The 17,929-nt window shown below is 30.2% G+C and overlaps 1 protein-coding gene across 2 annotated transcripts; it reads left to right on the top strand.

The window, feature by feature from the left end:
- Window positions 1-4,253: 4,253 nt before the first annotated feature.
- On the top strand, window positions 4,254-16,610 carry LOC110029636 (floral homeotic protein AGAMOUS-like). Of its 2 annotated transcripts, none has more exons than XM_020732015.1 (9): window positions 4,254-4,409; window positions 4,486-4,687; window positions 11,625-11,706; window positions 15,054-15,115; window positions 15,194-15,293; window positions 15,374-15,415; window positions 16,178-16,219; window positions 16,342-16,507; window positions 16,582-16,610. In XM_020732015.1, the coding sequence occupies exons 2-8, from the start codon at window positions 4,491-4,493 to the stop codon at window positions 16,504-16,506; spliced, it is 690 nt and encodes a 229-aa protein (XP_020587674.1). In that variant the 5' UTR covers window positions 4,254-4,409; window positions 4,486-4,490; the 3' UTR covers window position 16,507; window positions 16,582-16,610. The 2 variants fall into 2 exon arrangements, with proteins under 2 accessions (XP_020587674.1, XP_020587673.1); XM_020732014.1 differs by having other exon boundaries at window positions 16,333-16,507.
- Window positions 16,611-17,929: the final 1,319 nt, after the last annotated feature.

The raw sequence follows: 17,929 nt of genomic DNA, 5'->3' as shown, positions 1-17,929 counted from the left end.
TCTCTCTCTCTCTCCCCTCAATATTCTTTTCCATTCTGCCTTCTTTTCTTGCCCTTTCGTAATAGTTGAACACGTATTTCACGAGTTTCCATGTGTACCATGTACTTTATACTAATGTTCTAGAGAAAATTTGACCATTTTTAAGGCAAACTAGTAACTTACTGTGGTGAACAACGATGTTCTTTACAGCGTGAAGAAAAAGTTGAATGGGAAACTATTAAACATACTGAGAAAATAATATTTCCAGATAGGCATAATTTATGAATATAGCGTGGAGTTATTTCAAATTACAGAATAGTATATTATGAGCAATTCAATCTAAGACACTGAAGCCCTAACTCTATTACTATCCTATAAATCCGGAGCCTACATGCCATTTGTTACCTGTAATAAGAGGATGATGAGAGTTTCCTCCCCTTCGTGTTTGAGGTAATATTATGTACGGATCATATATATATATGGATTGATGGTATTGTGGTGTTATTATGGTGGTATTGTGGTGAATATCACAGTAATATCACCAAATTCGCAGCTATCCGCATCTATCATATCCACACGTAATATTTCTTCCTTCTGGATGGTTCGACTAAAATAATGAAATCCTATTTCACAATATAGAAATCAAATAATGTAATATTTTATCTGAGTTAGTTTTTCGAGAAGAGAATTTGATTTATTTTGAAGCCATGTCGATGTGTACTATGTGACATTTGATGGTGGATTTATTCGAGTTTCCTTGCCCCATGCTTGTACATCATTCTTAGTTAAAATCATGGAAATAATGATGTTGCTCGTTTTTGTTTTTACTTCTATATCATATTTATGTTTGTGGTGCTAGTTCTGTTTGTATTGGGTTACTTTGATTGTTCTCTTTTGGATGGTGAAGTGATGACGAGGTACATGGTAAAGGTGGGTTAGGGTGTACACAAGTTTATTTGAGTCAAATTATCTTTGGCTAGAGCTTAAGTTTGATAAATTGATCGAGTTTAAGCTTGAACATGAGGTTAATTCTATATATTTGAGTAAGCTCACGAGCTTACTTATTTACTATGAAATAGAGAAGATAATTTTGATTTAAACAATTATTGTGATAAAAAAAAGGTGAAAAGAGCGAAAAAATAAAGAATAATTAACACAATTATTTTATATAAGCATTTGAAATGTAATTTTTATTAACTTTGTATTCAAATTATTTAATATTAATATTTTTTTAAAGTGCATTATATAATATATTTTTAAATGAGTCAACTCATGAACTAATAGGTTGAGTTGGGATTGGTTTAAGCTTGACTTGTTAGTTCATTGAACCATTTATTTATAAAAATTAGGGCTATAAATGAACAAATACACTTGATGAACAATTTGAACTTGACTTAATTAAGGCTAGATCATATTCGTTCAAATTAGTAAATAAATAAGCTAGAATAATTTTTTAAAACTCGAATCTTAGATGAACTAAACATGCACATAGTAGAACTTGTTCAACAAGCAACTTATTAAATACTTGATATGAAGCTCTAATATGACTTATATCACATACGATATATTATTTAAATAAAATTTAATTTTTTATAATTTATTTAATTATAAATTTAATAGTAATATATTATTATACCAATAAAATTTTTAGATTAATTCTTATTTATATATTTATTTAATTTTTAATTATTTAAAAATTAACTTGATGAAATTTTAAAGTAAACATCACTTTTGTTCATTTTTTGTTATGTTTGATTTTTCTCTATTATTTCAACAATTGATGAATAATTTTAAGTTATGAGTTTCTTTGTAATACTAATACTTCTAAATTTTTTTTGCTCTTGTTTCAATATTTTTGCTCTATATTAGAATTCATATTTGTGAGAATATATCTATTATAGACACTAGATGACAACATGTGAGTGTTTTTATTTGCTTATATCATATACAAGTTATATGATTTATTCAATTTTTTATTTATTTAGATTTGTAAAATTTACATTTTTTATATGAAAATCTTGATATTCGTTTGAATTTTTAGCTCGTTTATTAGCTGGTTCGAATTTCTGTTCATTTGTTATAAATAAATAAAATATAAATCAAGTTCAAACACATAAACTTTTAAACAAGTCAAACTTAAACTATATATGAAAGCTCGACGTAAGTTCAAGCCGAACTAGAACAACTTATAATTGCATCAAGCCAAGTCCAAACTCTGATATACTCTAGCTCGGCTTGGCTCGATTAGAGCCCTAACTAAAACTCAAGCAAGTGAGTCACACTATAAAATGCACTTCTTGGGCGATTATGATGATGCTTAAACCCTAGAAGCATTTTTGGCTCTCCCCTCCTTGGCGTTATCCCTAGCTGGGCCTCTAAAATACTTCTCTAATATTGATCTTAAGTGCCAGGAAGCTACCTTTAATTCTACTTATTTGCTTTTAATAAAGATATAATAATATTAAATTAATTGAATCATAGATTAATTTAACACATTTAATTTTAAGAATAATAATAATAATAATAAGAGAATTAATAATCATAAAGTTACAAAAACATAATGTGTGATTAAAATAAATTAAGCTTAATGACCTCAACATAAATGGATCAATTGAGCTAACCCGAGGTTCTAAACCTAAAACCAACTTGACCAGGGCCAAGAAGTAAACGAGCATGGCAGCCATGGCCAATCCCCATTTACAGCTTTAACAACACACAGATGCAGCGCATGCAGGACAACCGAAGCCCGGCCATGAACTTTCAATCCACATATTTTGCATGTCCAATTGAAGAAGACAACAGGAAACAACCACTTTCCTGCATGCTTCCAACCACAGGGACACAGTTCATATATATATATATATATATATATAAAGGAAATGAATTATTATTTGTTGGAGACAACAAGAAGACAAGTCTTACGTGTTGAAGATGAAAGAGCTCGTGATGGTACTGGAGATGGAGAAGAGGTTGGCATCATACAATGACTAGTCATGGCTGGCTATTCGTGTTGGCATGGTTTTGTCGCAGCTAATCTTTGGCTTTAGCTAATTAAACAAGAATTTATGCTTTTGGAGCATCATTAATACCTTCATTACAACTTAATTAATCTTATATGCTAAACTTAATCAGCTGATTAGGAAAACTGTGGGTTTTATGGTCAAATAATGAGGTTGAAAATCACGAGTAACAACTTTTATTCTCGTGTCATGTCGATGCACAAATTATTTGGCTTGTTTTATTTATTTATGAAGAATTTGAGATTTTTTGGACACCTTTTTAAATATTTTTTTATTATAACATCAACGAAATGTTGATTACGTATTTTAATTATGATTTTTTTCATTGTAATATTGGAATTATGATTTATTATATTTGTGTAAGAAGTTTGATCAATGATAAGATGATATTTATGATATATATATATATATTATATATATATATATATATATTGCTATTGGGTATAAAAGAATTTTATATTAAAAATTTTAAATATTTACAACTAATCACAGTGTTTATAAGTTAATAAATTAGTTTATATATCTGATTTAAGGTACTATTTTAGTTTCTTAAAAATAATTTTATTTTTAATGTCACCTTTATAATGCCTTGGCACATTAGAAAAAGAGTGTGTACTCTTCATGACTCCATTGCTTGTCCAAACCGATCAGGGCTCTATATTATTTATAATTTATCATTACGCATTCATGATGTCATATTTATGTCAACATGGCCATGTCTATTCATGATAGAAGCCTAAACATAAATTGCATAACGAGTTCCTTGTAAAAATATATAAGAAATACTTTTACATCAAGAAATTTTTACCTAAACTATTATATATCTCAGTACAATACAAAGGTATCTCACACCTAAGCTTTCATATTTAAACACATAAAACTCAAATCTTTAATATCACATCAAAAATGACATTACTTAGATTTTCTTAAAGTGAGACTCACTAATTTCATGAATATATTTATATGAAAGCTTAGATATGAGATATGTAAATACATTAAAATTATGTGCCATATATGTAAATTTCCCTAAAATAAAACCAACAAAAACAAGTGTGAGAGGGTAAATCAAAATGACATGGTCCTTCCGCCTTTACCCTCCCCCCTCCCCCCCCCCCCCCATCCCTTTTTGTTCCTTTTTCTTTTGGATTCATTAGCCTGAGTGCAACTTAACCTTACGTCGTATTCAAATCCCATCACTAATCTCTCTCTCTCTCTCTCTCTCTCTCTACAGCCCATACCTATCATCTCTGAAACCATTGGCCGTGGCGGGCTGAGCTCATATATTTCGCCATCTCCCAAAGTAGAAAGAGAGAGAAGGTGCCCTAGCTGGCGGAAGTGAGAGATCAAATGAAGAACATGAAGTAGAATTCCGATCGTAGATTCAGCAAGTTCGAATTTTTATTTCGAAAGGTATGATTTTGACCTCAAAAGATTGATTTTTTTTTTTTGAAAAAAAAAAATTCTTTACTTTTCATGATTTACGCAGGAGTCATGGAGAGGAACACGAAGGGAAGGGGTAAGATAGACATCAAGAAGATAGAGAACGCCACTAACAGGCAAGTCACCTTCTGTAAGCGTCGTAATGGTCTTCTAAAGAAGGCTTACGAGCTCGCCGTTCTCTGCGATGCAGAGGTCGCCGTCATCATCTTCTCCAGCCGCGGCCGACTCTATGAGTATGCCAATAACAGGTCTATTAATCCTGCTTTCTTCTTCTTCTCTTTCTGAAAAAAAAAAAATTGAGTTTTGATGAAAAGTAATTTGTTAAACGATTAGAATGTGTTAGTAATTCGAAATAAACAGTAATCCGAACTTACATGCTTAGTTCTTTTTTAATTAAGGGGAGCACAAATACTTACCATTAAGTTTTTATATATTTACATATCTAGCATCTGGGCATGATTATTTTCATATTTTTTTTCTTATAAATCACTTCTAAATATCAACAAAAATATATGCTTAAATAAATGAGTATTTTAGGTATTTTGAAAGCGATCAAAATATTTGAATTTTATATAAGTAAATATAAAAATAAAAATGTTAAATATGCAAATATATGCATACAAATTTTACAGTATGTTTGTACGTAAATCCGCCATTTAAATTTCATTTATTTTAGTCACAGAAATGGAAAAAGTAAAATTGTTTTTTTTTGTTTTCGATTGGTCCTCTTCTGCTTAAGATCTTACTCCAACTAGTAAGAGTTTTGTTTGTCTTACTTCTTCTCTTTCGCCTAATGGAATCGATTTGCATGTATTGGGTGCAAGCATGCATTTACGATAGCAGCAGCTGTTGTTTGTATGTGGAATTTGTAAGAAAATCATGGGTAGTCCTTGTGAAAAAGAGAGAAGAGGGCATTACAAGAACATATAAATACATGTCAAGCTTATCCAAAATTACAGATTAATATATATCTTACTTTAACATCTCATATATACATAAATATATTGATAAATCATCAAAAGATTCAACCAATCAAATACTAATTTTAATATTGACGCGTGACAGAATGTTCGCGGTGGTAGAGTAATGAATGAGCTATTAGTTTTGAATTGAACCCAACAAAAACTCATGTAATTAAAGAGAAGTGAGCATGCAGGAGGAGACCGCTTGATTTTTATAAACGTGGAAAATCGTGGAAAGGGGAAAAAATCACGGGGCCTAGCACAGTCGAAATAATTCACTATGCATGATGAGTACACATGTTCACACTTCTCTTGAATTTGGTAAGATGGAGATACATATATTATAATTGTAAATATATAATAGTAGTTCAATGATAATAACTGTAGTCTAGCTATTGTGAATGTAGTTCTAGGAGATTGTAGGTTGTAAGGATCATAATTGATTGTCATGAAGGTAACAGTCCATTATGATTGTTATAGACAGTGGTCGTAGCTTTAGCTTGTCTTATATGTCATAGTTGATCAACCATAATAGTAGTTGGCTGTGCGGAACATGGAAGTCAGTTGCATCAGAAGAATTAGTTGTCCTCGAGAGACATATTAGGAAGATGCTGAAGTTATAATCCATGTAGGCTGTAGTTGGTCACTAGGCCGTCGTGGCGAGAGTTGCGATAATGTCGTTAGGCTATAGAGACTAGTTATTGTGGGTTGTGTGAGTTGTGGGTCACATAGGTTGTAGTTGGCCATATAACTTGTAGTGGTGAGTTGCGATGAAGACGTCTGTAGGCTGCAGGGGTCGGAGTCGAGAGCTGAACATGATGTGAGTCATGTAGGCATTAGTTGGTCACATATGTCATTTATAACAGTGAACTGCGATTACAACCATAATTCGTAGGGGACAGAGTCGAGAACCGCAAGAGTTCTGGAATACAGAGTCTGTAGTTAGTCACCTATGCCGTAGTGGTGAGTTGTGATGATTTTAGTAGGCCTCCGTGAGGGCTGGAGTCGGGAGCTGCAAGACAAAAGCTTTGAGAGTTTGGAGAAAGTGACAGTCTTTAGGGTACATTGTTACAACATCTTCAAGAGACATCATTATATTGTATTTTGGGTGCATTAATACATTGCCATTGGGGAGTGTCATTGCATAATATTTGGAGTGTGTATTTACACTGTCTTCTAGAGGCATAATTATACCATATTTAGGGTGTATTGTTACGCCGTCCGTAAGAGACGTCATTACACTATATATATATATTAAAAATGAGTTGTTACACAGTCTGTGAGGTGCTTCACCATTCCACAAAGCATGCTGAAATTTCACAACTTACATTGTGATTTCATTAGGGTTTAATTTGCTGCAACGAGCAAGTGGCGGTCGATGTTGGTCAATGTGGCTGAAATATGGTGGTTGGAGTTAGCTGGAGGCGGTGTCCGGAGTTGGCTGTTGGATACAACAACAATCAAAGTTGGCGGGCGGTGTTAGTTGGAGTTGGTCTCTATTTATAGAGTCCATGTTACAAATAAGGAATGAATATTGACCACTCTGATTGGATGACCCAAAGAGATTATCTCGATTGGATGACGTTCAATAAGCATTTAAGTGTCTTAATAATGTTAAAATTGAGCAATATTGGGCTCGTTGGATTCATCTCATTGAGACGCTTGACTTGACTATAAGCATGATAGATTTGAAATTCATTTGACTTTGCATTATGCTCATAAAGCTCTTGAAAGTAGTTTTGATGACATGGTTCAGGATTTATTAATTTGACGATTGGATTACTTTTATTTCTGTTGAGTCTGTCTCATCAAGCCAATCAGTTTGGCTACAACTTGCTAAAATCAGAATTTTGGATGACTTTTGATCAAATTTTGAACGTTTCTTGCTAAACAAAATAGCTCGAGATTCATATCAGATGATGGAAATTCATTGGTGGCATGTCAAATATAATTTTTAATTTTTAAAATTAAAAATTAAATTCGAAAACATCTGGTTTCAAAATCCAACTAATTTATAGAACAAAATATCTTAACAATGCACACTTAATGACAAAAAAGTGATCTAATTTGAGTTCAAATAAACTTAAACCAAGCAGTTGAATTAGCGTTAAAAATTACATGTCATTAAATGAGTGGTCAAATAATCTCTAAATTTTTTATACTTATGATCCAATCAATTTCTTGAAGGGAGAAACCAATGAGCACATGTTCACTCTAATCAAAGGTCAATAAAGCACTTAAATGTTGGAAGAAAGGTTTACGTTCAAATCAATATGACTTGTTTGATAAAATATTTTAGAATTTTGGATAAATTTTTCTAAATTTCATTGTTAAAAATTATATATATAACTACATTCTTCACCTGAAAATAACTAATTGGACTTATGTTTTGAGAGATCTTGAAGATCTGAAAAATTCTAGAGCTCTGCCGACTATTTGCACTGATTATATCATTAATCCCTACTATCACTTGATCAATTGCATATCTAATTACTGCCACCTATCCGTCAATGTCCATTTATTCAACATCAAACTTTTGACAACCATTGCTTGACTAATATGATCAGACCATCATTGCCTAGCTAACATCATTTAACTGTCATTAATACAATTAGATTTATTATAATTATAGGAGGTCAAGTATTTTTACAATAGTTTATAATCTCATCTTCTATAATTATGAAGAATAGAGGAACTATCTAATTTTATTTGTACAGTGGATCATTTTATGTAGGGTTGCACTAGGCTATAGTTTTTCTTAGGATTTTCATGTAAAATCTCAAGTATTTATTGTATTCCTTCACTTGTTTATCATTGTGGGTGAAAGATTGTTATGCAAAATTATGACTTAAAATTCTCACAATAGCATCTTAAATTCTTAACATGCAATAATTTGGTGCTCATTGTGAGAACCTTTTCTTAGCTTTTTATGAATGCTTGTCTAATCGCTAACAACTAATTCTTTAATTAAGGACAGTATATTCCAACAAGCAAAGGTTGTGCAGGCCTAACATGAACGAAAAAAAAAGCTCAAATTCTTTAGCTTTTTTAAGAATCTATCCAATAATATATATTTTTACAATATGATAACTTATATCTAACATAAAATCAACATAACTTCTCATCATCATGTTGGAGTTTCACTTCTACCACAAATTCACTAAGATCTTCTTGACATTATCAGTTTAACCTACCATTGATGTGTTGTTCGACCAAAACATCAAGTTCTAGCAGTATTATTAAACATGGCTCAACCCATCTTTTTGGTAAAACTCACGATGTTATAAGAGATGAAATTTAATATCTTGTTCAAAAGAGTTTCCATAATAAATGTCATTTGTCTTTTCATCATAGTTTTAAAATTTTTCATGTTTAACCAACTTTTCTTCTCTTGCATCTCATTTTAGTGAGGTTCAAATTGCCTACGATATACCGGTATGATGGCTCGCTTGATTCTTACAATTATAAGAATCACTACAAAACTATTATGCACATTCAATAGGCTTTTAATGTGCTCCTCTACTAGTTCATCTTGAACGATTAAAATTAAAAATCAAGCTTGTACTCAATTTTATTCTCTCTTTATTAAGACTATTCACACCATTGTTAATCTTGTCATGCTTTTTATTGAATAACTTATTGCTAATTAAAAGATCATTAAGAACTCCTTGTACTTTTTAAAATTTCCTAAAATGAAGGAGAAGCATTTAAAGCGTATTTATAAAGATTCTCTTTCAATGTTTATTAAGTTCTAAGAGTAGATTATAAGTTATTATGAGGAAGGTTCTTTGAGATCGTTGTCTTGTACCTTTCTACTTTTCAGTAATATGAAAAATAATTTACTTATATGATATTTTTATTCATTAAATAGAAGCAAATATATATATATATATATAAGTCTATCAACATACAATATATAAAATTAAAAAAAAAAAAATTAAATATAAAAATACTCTAGAAGGTTTTGTATAAACATCCAAATGAAGAAAATAAAAATAATCAAAAGAGCAAAGACACCATTGATACTAGAGTCAAAGTGAGTCATCCAATCATACTACCCTATTAAATATATTTAGGAATAACATTCAAATAGCGATCTAGAAGTTTAAACAACGCAAGTAGCTACGAGCACTAAAAATTTCAAATTATAGAAATCAATCATAATATTATCACTCTAACTTTGAAAATGACATTAAATGAAAAAATTATATATAGTCATCAGAAAGAAAAATTAGGCTCCAAAGTGAAGGCTACCGACATTATTATATACACTAAGAGTTATTTGTAGATCTATAGCGTTAAATTAAAATCGATCAACAAAGTCATGAAAAGAAAATTATTAAGAGTATAAGTACTATTAACACCATAATTTATCAAAGTTTATACCTTAATGATATACCAATAAAATCAAATTATTTTCATTAAATTTTACATTAAATAAAAATGTTAAGTCACTTTAAGATTCTCTATCACATTAGCTAGTATTGGGACAAGTTATATCAATGTTATAAAGATTATGAATGATACATGTTGTCCCGTGGATGCTTTATTCTTAACTATTCTCATGATTCTTAAATAAACCACAATTAAACTCAAACTTTTGTTCTCATAAAACATATGATTTTAGAGAAAGTCCTTTATAATTAATGCTTCTTACCTAATTTAATATAACATTTCTATTAAATTCAATAACAATATCTTATAAAATTAATCTCATCATTTAATTTTTATCTAATAAATTTATACTCTTAGTCCTATAAATAAATCCCAATTAAACCATGCTTATCTTAGTTTTCTCAAACAATAAACGGTATCATCATATTGGGAAAGATCACACATAATTGAAACAAAATTATATGGAACAATTTGAAAAGAATATCATTGGAGGTCCACTCAAGAAATCTCTAGCCTTTATGTGTCATCCTCTATTTTTTTTCGTGAAAGGAGAGAAAATGCGCAATTCGAATCCACGACCTCACAGCGGGAAACTATACCCTCAACCACTATGTTACGAGTAAGTGCGATGTCTTTCTTAGTTTTGTTTTTGAAGAGCAATTGATAGATACATTGAAGTTTGCTAAAGATAATGCAGTTATATTTTAGAATCATTTGCCAGTATGATTTGAAAAGGCGGACATGAATTCATTAGTGTTTGAGATATATTTAAATTTGAAAGAATTTTAATAGATTAAGAAATTAAAATTAAATGAATAAAAGACTTTGATAATTTAGCAAGTCTTAGGGAACATTAAAAAAATAATTTTCATTATTTTTTGTTACTATGTTTTAGTTTTTAACATAAAAAAAAAACTATTTTAACCATTAAAAAGTTCTAATAATATATATTTGATTAGCCATTTGCACATTTATTTATTTTCTTAAAAGAATTATTTTAACAATTACCAAGTCTTAGAAACACTTTGTAAGATATCTTTTATTAACATATTTATTTGTTGTTTGATAAGTAACTTGCTAGATGTTTTATTATAAACTTGATAAAAGCTCATATCCAATGTAGTATATCATTTAAATAAAATCATATTAAATATAACTTTATTTATATATTTAAGAGTAACCTATTATAAAATAGTATTAATGAAAATATTTACTTGATGCAATTTTTTTTTTTCATTTTTATTTCTATTATTTAATCACATGAAAGCTTAGTTGCAACTTATATCATATCTTATTTAATTGGTGTAAACTAGTTAGATAATAAAATTGTTTGATTGCTTATTTGATTCCATTTGTAAAATTATTTGTTAATAATTTCTTGCTTGTTTTTTAACTAGCCCTAAATATATAATCATTAATTCTAACATATATGTATTAGTCTTGTACAATCATTAAAAAAATTAAATATGACAAGCGTAACCATAATTGTGAGAGCTTAATTGGCTTGAGCTAGACTCAACACAAACAATTTATAATATAGCCAAGCGAAGCCCAATCCATGATATACACGACTTATTTACAGTTGATTGCAGCAATTTTATATGGTTATATAGATCATAAATTTTGAAATAAAGTTGATGGCAATAATTATAATAGTCATGTTGTTGAGTTAGCCATCTCACAAACATTATCTCAGTTATTTTATTGCTTTAAGAATAATTTTTATTTCTATTTTATTGTACTCAATGCCAAGTGATTGAACCTCTTGTAATTGCTTAAGTTCAAACATAACACTCACTACTTTCTACTGATTTTTTTTTTGGCATAGTGTGAAGGGAACTATTGAAAGATACAAGAAGGCTAGCACTGATAATTCCAACACAGGATCAACCAATCAAACAAATTCAGAGGTGTGATTTTTTAATATGTAAAGTCATAAATTTGGTTATGTTTAATTTCTTAATTTCTTATTTAAAATATTATTTGAAGAATTTTAGAAGAACTTGACAAATTGTAATATTAAATTCCTTCATGGATATTTAGAGCTCCATTAATTGCATGCTTATGTATTATATTCTTCTACACACACACACATATTCATACATACATATATACATACATACATACATACACACATACACACATTCATTCATACATACATACATATATACATGAATGTATGTATATATGAATGTAATTTTGGGCTCATATGTACATACATACATACATACATACATACATACATACATATATACATAATTTTGTACATACATATATATTGGAGCATGGTTTTGGGCGCATAGGAACGCATATGCGCCCCATGCTCCGTAGAATCTTGTGGAGCAGCATCTTGGGTGCCTAAGCACCTAAATTGGGCATATAAGCACCAGAATGGGCGCCTAGGCGCATATTCGCCCGGTGAGCCCTAAAAAATTTATTTTAGCCTTCTTTGAGCAGGATTTTGTGCGGGTGGCTTTTATTAATCCACGGACCATCAAAGGATATTTGTAGATGAAAAATGCCCTTCAAGCATTCAAATGAACATCTGGATGCATCGTATTAGATAAAAATCACTGGTCATGACATAGTACGATCGATATGGTCCAAATCCTAATGTTAAGTTTGGACGTCTGTTGAAAGGTTTTTACTAATTTGGAAGCTACGAGAAACCACATATCACTAAAATATGACCTCATAAATTAAAAAATAAATATTTTAGAGGTTTTGAATCAGGGATTTTAGTGCCTATGGGTATCCCTGACTAGCGCGTGAGTGTATCAGTCTGAACCTTAATTTTTTCGAAATATGCGTGGGAGGGTTATGTGACAAACCTTGACCACGAAAGGCTCCGAATGGATGAGCATAGTCTTTAACAATAAAATGAACATAAATGTGCCTCGTGTCATAATTATCATCACCCAACAGTGAGCTCTCCCTGGTAAGGCTGAATCGGTACCAATACTAGTTTCATGCTCAAAACACGTACCAAGAGGTCCTAAAGGATGTCTTGGATTACGGGAGACAGCTAGTGAGTGAAATATAGCCATGTAGCATTCGAGTGGACATCTCACACTTGCGACATCAAAACGTGATGCCAACAATTTGATCTTATTAGTTATAGCTATTATATCTTCTTTCGAGGAAACAAGTAGAAAAAAGAGAATGGGACAAAAGAAACTTAAGAAGGAAGGATCAAGAAGTATTTTAAATGAAATAATGGTTGGATAACTCGTAAGCAAAATTTGTGTCTCATTTGAAGATATTCTAATTGAACTTTAGCATACTTTATTATAAAAATATTTTCAAATTTGATTTGCACCTTTCTCTTTTCAAATTTGATTTGCAAAATTTGTGTCTCCCTTGTTTCATACGTTTTCAATTCTATTTATATTTTGTTAACTTTTTCTACTGCTCAACTTACACAAGTCTATATTTTCTTTATGTTAACTTTTCACTATATTTTACAACATTTTTTATATAACTATTTATTTTAAGAGCTCTCTAATATAATCATTTTGCTCCATAATCTTTTCTACAATCTAATCTCTTCTTCAATTTAGCTGTTGGTTTATTATCTTCTACCATTTTCCCACATTAACCTATTAGGTTATTTTCTTTTTAATTTTTATTGTTGACATAAAAAAAGAATAAGGTTTCATAATAGTAGAAGAAAATCGCAAGAGATATTAAAAGCATGTAGAGAAAAACAATCAAAACCATATGCTAAAATAGAATGCAAACATAAAATGTATGCATGTTTGAATAAAAATGATATGAGAAGTTTTCTATTTTCTAAAAAGAAAAATAATTATAGTTAATATAAATGATAATTACAAAAGGAGGCTAGAAAAGGCTAAGTAAAAGAAAAAAAATGAGAAAGGCATATCCATCAATACTCTAATTTTCTTTTAGATGCTTCATAGAATAGAAATAATATGGAGAAAAATCTAGCAAGATGAGCCCTTTAACATGAACTTTTTTTTTCTTAATCTTGTTACAACCAATTCTAATATTAGGAGAGTAGAATTGAGATTCCTCTATCAGAACTTTTTTATTAGATCAATTACTCAAAGTGGCAGAGGTCACCTGCTCTAGGTCACACTAAGATGGCTAATCTTCAAATGTATCTAAAGCTACTAAGAGATGAATTGACTTAAATATTGTTGTAGCATTACAAGTTACAATAGCAAATGTGATAGCATATGTGTTATAGACATGTTCAGGAGTGGAAAGAGGAAGTGGAATAACCTTCAAAGAGAAATTAGTATTTGGAGATTGATAATAAGCCATAGTGAGGTTCTCTTGACTTTGCTGAATTGATAAGTGAACTACTCGAATGGTAGAGTTGCTTTTCAAATAAATTGTAGAAAAAATAACAAGCAATTAAATGCCAGTGACCATCAATAAAAAAAAAAAACAAATAATCAAATTCAAATTTTGATGATTTTAAAAAACATCTTGAAGTCTAGTGAGAGACTTAATTCAACTTAAGTAATGTACCCTACATTTTTAATGTTAAAGGAAGGATTAATTAAGTTATTAGAAATCTTAAATAAAGAGAGTAAGGAAGCCTCTATTTTGATTTGGACTTAGGTATTGCATTTATCTGCAGTAATGCAGAGTTAGCTAGAGTGGTATAATTAGATTGTTATGGTTTTTATTTATTATTATTTATTATTATTGTTATTATTATTATTAGATTGTTCTGATTGGCAGTCTTTTTTGGCCTAATTTTTTCTAATTTGAATATTATGACAAAACAAATGATAATGAAAGTAGAATCTTGGGCTCTCTCAAATATCACATTTTTCCATGGGTATCTTTGTGCAATATCAATCTAAATTTCATTTAAAAAAATTATGAGTAACATTAATTTTTGTAGGGACTCTAGCTTTCAAAGGCTTGAAGTACATGTTCCATGAAAACTAATTAGAAAAAGGTTTGCTAAAAAAAGATCTTAACAACAAAAAAAAAAGATTTATCAAATAAATGAACTTTTAAAGAGAAAATGCTATTGAAATAATAATAATAATAATAATAATAATACTTGTTTTATTAGAATATTCAAAACATAGAGACCACTTAGATGATTACATTCATAAAAATTTGATCAAACTAGATTTTTGTAAGAAAGTATGTATCATCAACAAGTTAATAAAATTATTTTTACGATTAATGCATTATCATTTATTTACCAATCCAACACATTATTTTTACGATCAATGCATTATCATAGAATTATTGTTTGACCTGACAGTATTACCAGCATGAAGCCTCAAAACTTCTTCAGCAAATCACTGATTTACAGACCTCCAACAGGTAATAAACACGTAAAGTCCACTTCTTTATTCTCCATCTATAAACTGCATGTGTTAAAGAATCCATTAATTTCTGCAGAAATTTGATGGGGGAGGCTCTGAGCACCATGAATTTAAGGGAACTTAAACAACTGGAAGCTAGACTGGAGAAAGCCATAAACAAAATAAGATCTAGAAAGGTTAGCTCCTTGTTTTTTAGAAAAATTAATGTATTCAGCTTAGTAAAAAAATAATGTTTAAATGTTCTTGTTTGTATCAGAATGAGTTGCTGTACGCTGAGATCGAGTACATGCATAAAAAGGTAACAAAAAGAAGCATTATATCCACCCCGAGTTTTTTGGTTTTTTTTTTTTTTTTTTTTTTTTTTAAGAAAAAAGCATTTTGCAAAAGATTAATAGAATATATAGAAGAAGACACTAGATGATAATAAGAAACAGTAGCACGAACAGTTGCTAGAAGTTTTGGGAAAGACTATAGAACATAGTACAAAACTTTTGACATAGTCTATTTCGTATGCTCTGATGTACAAAGTTGTACTTATTCTCGAGGTGCCACTCCCACAACTCAGAATTACAGTGGCTAACAAGATAACAACTGAAAAGAATACAAAACTATTAGGTATGCCTCATATACCAGATGAGGGATAGATGCTGGAGCGGAACGGTGTGAGCCAGCAAAGCGAAGCTCGCAAGCGAAGTGGTGCAGGGATAATTTTGTAATTACATATTGTACTCCACAGTTATATATATATGCTTGTTTGTAGCCCTACCTATTGTATTATGTATTCTTTTTCTGAATTGAAGAAAAGTCGCCGCGCTGCTTCCGAGGACGTAGACATTTTTGCCGAACTTCGTTAAATCTCTTTGTTTTCTTCAGGATTTATGTCGATTCATATTCTTCTTTGCCCTAAAATTCTTAACAAAAGCTCCGACTTAAAGAATTTGGATGGGGAACGTCTCATGATTAGTTAAAAATTATTTTTTAGAATAATGAAATCTAGAAAATGAAGAATGCTAGAAGCAGCAGCTTCTGAATCTGAAATGTGTTTGTTTCTGCTTTGCAGGAGATGGAGCTGCAAAATGATAACATGTACCTTCGAAATAAGGTCTATTTTATGTTTTACAACATTTTTCTTGATTTCAAGCTTATGACTGAATCGGTATCGATACATTAAATTATACATAGCAATAAATGAAAAATTCTTTATTTTGCTGCAAGATGATTCAGATTGCTGAAAATGAAAGACTACAGCAGCAGCAGCAGCAGCAGCAGCAGCAGCAAATGAGAATGTTGCCCTCAACAAGAAATGAGTATGAAGCCATGCCTCCATTTGATTCTCGAAGCTTTCTTCAAGCAAATCTACTTACGGGCAACAACCAGCCATTAAACTAAGGTAAATCTATCATATACTCGTGTAAATCTTCAAACAGCACATAATTTTATAATTTTCAATGTAATTTTCTTCAGCTAGGAGATATTGCCAGCCTGAAGCTGATGACTATGAAGTTATGAAATTATGCCTTCATTTCGTTCTATTATACATTTACTAAAGTTTTATGTAAATAGATTCAATTCTAAAGTACTGTATGATGATCTTGCTTGGAGCCAAATTCAGAACTTTGTTCAATATCTTTGTTTTATAGCCTGTGAAGGTATTGACAGTATTGTGTTGTTATAAATAAGCATAGTTTTATGAAATAAATTTGGTGAGATTTTTAAATCTTAAGAAGTTTTGGGATGAAATTGTAAAAGTCATCTAATTTATTTAAGATTTTGGAGGTAAAAACTTTTCCCATGCTTAGTTACATCTTGAACTTGATGCTGATAGAACAAAATTATAAAAACTGTTATTTTATTTAATTAAATTAGTTAATTCGGCAACTAAAGATTAAAACTTACTATTATTATTTTCATTTCCTTCAAATCACAGCAAGCCAAAGTGCTGAGGAGGCCGGTCAGGCGATCGTCTTGGTCTCCCATTCAATCGGTGCCCACAAAAATAAAATAAAAACTCAAGGAAGATATACATACATGCATTACCACTTAATTCATATGTATATTTAATAATTAAACATATATATATATATATATCATTTAAAAATATACTTGATTGGTAATAATTTTATTTATTTTTCTATTTATTGAAAAAATCCTGATTTTCGGTTGTGCTATATGCCACTATGATTTTTCAATTTGCTTTTTTTTAAAATTCTTGCAGGACTTAAAGAGGAAAAAATATTGCATACGAACATCGCATGCAGAGATGCATGCGGTGTCCGATCTACACCATAGATCACGGTGATCAACGGTGATAATACAATCAATTTTTTTTAAATAAAAAATTAAAAAAAATTAAAGTGGGGCCCACCAAAATACATGCTGACCGTAGATCACTGTGATCAACGGTGCAGATCGGACACCGCATGCGGCGTCCGTATGCAATATTTTTTCCTTAATGAGAGCTTTATTTCTCTATGCATCCACAATTTTGTGCGACATAAAAAATTTTCATCCACACAAATGAATACCAGCACCACAATGTTTATTTTAAAATAAACCAAAATTATTCAATTATTGATATAAATTTAATAGCGTTTTTTCATGGAATGATGTAATCATAAGAAATTTTCTGCTTATAAAACTTATATTGACACGTCTCTTTGTTAATGACCTGAAATTGACATCCTGATTTGATGACTTGATATATAAATTGTCTCTACTGGAATCGAACGGAACAAAATTTTCTTTGAAAAATATTAAATAAAAAAGTATAGTAATTTATCAAATGATGATGGCGATTAATAATCTTTTATAT

The sequence above is a fragment of the Phalaenopsis equestris genome, unplaced genomic scaffold, assembly GCF_001263595.1.
Source record: "Phalaenopsis equestris unplaced genomic scaffold, ASM126359v1 Scaffold000600, whole genome shotgun sequence".
Classification (NCBI taxonomy): domain Eukaryota; kingdom Viridiplantae; phylum Streptophyta; class Magnoliopsida; order Asparagales; family Orchidaceae; genus Phalaenopsis; species Phalaenopsis equestris.
Note: the sequence above shows the minus strand (reverse complement) of the source record. Positions and strands in the feature narration are given on the sequence as shown.